General features: G+C 28.6%; 1 protein-coding gene across 1 annotated transcript; it reads right to left on the bottom strand.

Moving 5' to 3' along the window:
• Positions 1-538: 538 nt before the first annotated feature.
• LOC124892537 (ethylene-responsive transcription factor 4-like) lies at positions 539-1,132 on the bottom strand. Its single transcript, XM_047403805.1, has one exon. It carries the CDS (start codon positions 1,130-1,132, stop codon positions 539-541), a length of 594 nt encoding a protein of 197 aa, XP_047259761.1.
• Positions 1,133-4,133: the final 3,001 nt, after the last annotated feature.

The following is a 4,133-nucleotide window of genomic DNA, read 5'->3' as shown; positions in this document are numbered from 1 at the left end:
CCACTTCCTCCTCCATCAAGTTCCCATCACATCCAAAAAAACTTGCACGTACAGTTCTAGCCAATTATTCGAATATTTTTTTCAATTCTTCCGAGCTTTTCACATCACACAAAATTCAAAAAAATACCTTCGAAAGACCATAAAATTATGAAAATTATAATTACAAAAAATAGCAAATTCAAACTAATAATTTGATACCATTAAACCTCAAATCACATACATATAGCACTCAAACATTTTAGAAAAAAACAACCCTAAAGATTTATTTAATTTTTTGATTGTTCTTTCAAGATCAAATTTTTCTTCGACATTAACATTTCTTCCATCATATATATACTAGTACTACTAATATTTCTCTTATCATCCTTTTTTTTTTAACTGTATCCTAGTTACTGAACATTAAAAGGAGGATTACACTAATTAAAAAAGATTACAACTAATTAATTAAAAGACATTTCAATAAACCATGCAAATTCTCCGATCATCAACTTCTGCAATTTCACTTGTTCTTGGGCACCAGTGGAAAATTGAGGTTGATCTAAATGTCCTTAGTATCGTTACCCATAAAATCAACCACTGATGAAGAATCCGACTCGCTGAGATTTCCTGCATCGGAACCCATGATTATGGATCCGAATCTGTTAGTATGAAACATTTCACCACGATCAAGACCACCATGATCACGACCATGAGCATCCAGATGATTCTGAGTCTGGGAGGAAAATAACTTACTTCCTAGACAATACGAGGACCTGCCAAGGGTTAGATCCAATAGGGGATGTGATGATTCAACAATCACCAGTTCCTCTGGAACCTCCACTTTCTTCACCTTAGTCTTCGCGGTAGATGATTCAACAGTACTCACCTCACTGTGACTTCGAGTCAAATCAACAGGAATTGGGAAGTTTGTCTTTGCCTTAATGCCTCGAAACTTTATGGCTGCTGCATCATACGCCATCGCTGCCTCCACTGTTGTATCAAATGTACCTAACCATACTTGGCATTTCCTATGTGGATCTCTTATCTCCGCTGCATATTTCCCCCATGGCCTCTTTCTTACTCCACGGTAATGCACCTCCTTTTCTACCGGTGTTGCTGTTGCCGCCGCTGTACGTCTATGCCTACGTGCCATTTTTAGGGGAGGGGGCATAGTAATGTGTTTTTTTTTTAGTGTGACACAAAGTGATTTGAAGAAGTCATAAGGATGAGCGAAAGTATGGAGGAAAGAGCTGCTTAAATAGGAAAGTGGCGAAGGAAGAAAATAAAAACTTAGTCAACAGAGGGAGTGTTTGACTTGACTGATGTAATTGTGGGTCCACATATGATGTGAAAAGTTTATTGCTTAATTAAGAAATTTTTTGATAATAATGTCTTAAATATTTACTTTCTTCATTCCTTTTTAATTGCTTATTTTCTTAGAGTCAAATGATATAAACTTTGATCAATATTTTAAGATGTATTTTTAATTAAATAATTTTTTTTTGTAATTTATAGTAAATTTCATGTAGTTTTTGAATATTTAAATTTTAATTTTAAAATAATTAAATTAATCTAATCTATTTTAACTTTGAAACTTAGTCAAATTGACTCACGAAAAATGAGGAAAACAATTTAAGAGGAATGAAGGGAGCATAAATTTTACTCCTTCCATTCTAATTTATATAAGCCACTTTGTCTAAACACAGAGTTTAAAAAAGGAAGAGAGATTTATGAAAATTATGATCTATAATAAGTCATAAATGTTTGTGTGACTATAAATTATTTTATTAAGGATAAAAAAAGTTACTTTAAAGTTAAATTGTTACTAAATACGGAAGTGTGTCATTCTTTTTGGGACTAACTAAAAATTATAGAAATGTAAATCATATAAATTGAGACTAGGGAGGTATTATTGATCCTTATTATTTTTGGTTAGTTAAGTTTTAACTTTTGATTAATTGATATGTGCACATCTCCGAAAAATAGCAATTAAGGATAAAGAATGTATATTAAGAAAAAGATTTAATTTTTTCTTTGTTATATGACACGATTAAAGGCCTTAAATAAAATGCAATATAATTACTTGGAACAAATACAAAGTAAAAATATGTTTTAAATTTGAGAATATTATTTTTAAGCTCAGAAATATGGAGGAGAAAAGATTTTATTTTTCCTCTAATTAAAAAAAAACACACCAAATTAAGCAATAAATTAAAAATTATTTACCCGTCATAGAATTGAGTAATGAAAAATTAAAGGATGTAAGTGTTTGAGCTTGTAATAAATAATAATTGTCCTTTATACTACACGAAAATAGCTACATATAGTGTGTACATTATCGTATACAATTCATTAATTATGTATACTTATAATAGATTAAATCATCATAACAATTTCGTTCCTACAAATAAAACTTATTGTAAGGTATAATTATATTCAAAATAACTGAGTAAATAATAAATAACTCAATTTTTATAATGTCGTAAATGGTACTTATTTATCTTGATCATGTTGGTCGATCAAATAATCTAAAACATAAGTCAAATGAATGCTTTTTCGGGGGTTATATATCACAATTAGAGGTCTTAAATGAAATATAATATAATTACTTTGAAACAAATATGAAGGTGAAAATTAATTTTTAAAATTTGGGTTTATTTCTTTTTACCTCAGAGATATGGAGGAAAAAGTACAATTCTCTTTTCCCATATTGTTGAATTAAGTGATGAAAAAAAGAATATATTTCTTTAAGCTCATACTAATTAATAATAATTGTCGTTTACATTATGCGACAAATCAACAATAGATTACATATTACTTGCGAATAATTGTCGTTTACGTTACACAACAAGCTGATAATAAAATACATATTATGTGCGAATACTTGTCGTTTACATTGCACGACAATCTGACAATAGATTACATATAACGTGAAAATAATTTATTTTTTAACCTTATGTGATAAATCGATTATAAATTATATGTCACGTGTTATTCGTCGTATAAATTTGATTTAATTACGTACGCGTATAAAAGGTTCTTTTTTAAACATTTTCAATCATCCAACAAATAAAACTGACGTATAAGTAAAATTATATAGAACAATTAAAGGTCCTAAATAAAATGTAATATAATTAATTGAAACATATATGAAGGAGAAAATTAATTTTATAAATTTGATCTTATTGCTTTTTAGCTCAGAAATATGGAGGAGAAAGTAATAAGTGATGAAAAATAATATATTTATTTGAGCTCGTACTAAATAATAATTATAGTTTACGTTGTGTGACAAGTCGACAATAGGTTACATTTTTCGTGTGGTTTGCTGTATAAATTTAATTTAATTATGTACACTTATAAAAAGTTCAATCTCAATGTTTTCAATCCCTTATAATTTATCCTTTTTATTAATTATAATCTTTTCTTAATGTATTTAATAAGCTATTTAAATTTATTATATTCAATTGACATATTTAAAATTATCCATGTGAGCCCTTTGCTTTTTTCCATTTCAGATTAAATGTTTTATTTTATCAAGTTATCTTAAAAGGTATATTTTTTGAAATATATATATATATATATATATATATATATATATATATATATATATATATGATCCGGGGGTCTATCGAAAATAATCTCTCTACTTCCTCGGAGGTAGTGGTATAGACTACGTACATTCTACCCTCCCCAAACCTCACTATGTGGGAATTTACTGGGTTTGTTGTTGTTGTATATATATATATATATATACACATACATACTTGGCTCTAATACCAAGCATTTATGGCTAGATTGCCAGTGGAGACTTAGGGACTAATAGATGGTTATTCATAACCTTTAGACTATCCGACTAATGAACCTTTTAGATAAAATGGATCTAGCTAAAATATATGGTATTGAGGTAACATTTCAGTAATTTAATTACCTCTGTCTCTTCCATATAATATTGAGTTAAGTACTTGAATATTTTTCTTTATGGAATCCAATCGTCTCTTAATCAAAGGATAGGAAGCTTTTTAGTTATTATTGTCATTATTAATTGTTTATTGTTTAAATTCTTCTATGGCTTTTCATCGTCCCTTCTCTTCTAGGAACTCTTGTTTCTCTTCATCCGCTTCAACTTCCTACAATTCTCCAAGTTCAAAACTCAA

This window comes from Capsicum annuum, unplaced genomic scaffold, assembly GCF_002878395.1.
Source record: "Capsicum annuum cultivar UCD-10X-F1 unplaced genomic scaffold, UCD10Xv1.1 ctg48275, whole genome shotgun sequence".
Lineage (NCBI taxonomy): Eukaryota > Viridiplantae > Streptophyta > Magnoliopsida > Solanales > Solanaceae > Capsicum > Capsicum annuum.
This window is presented reverse-complemented; position numbering and strand designations above follow the sequence as displayed.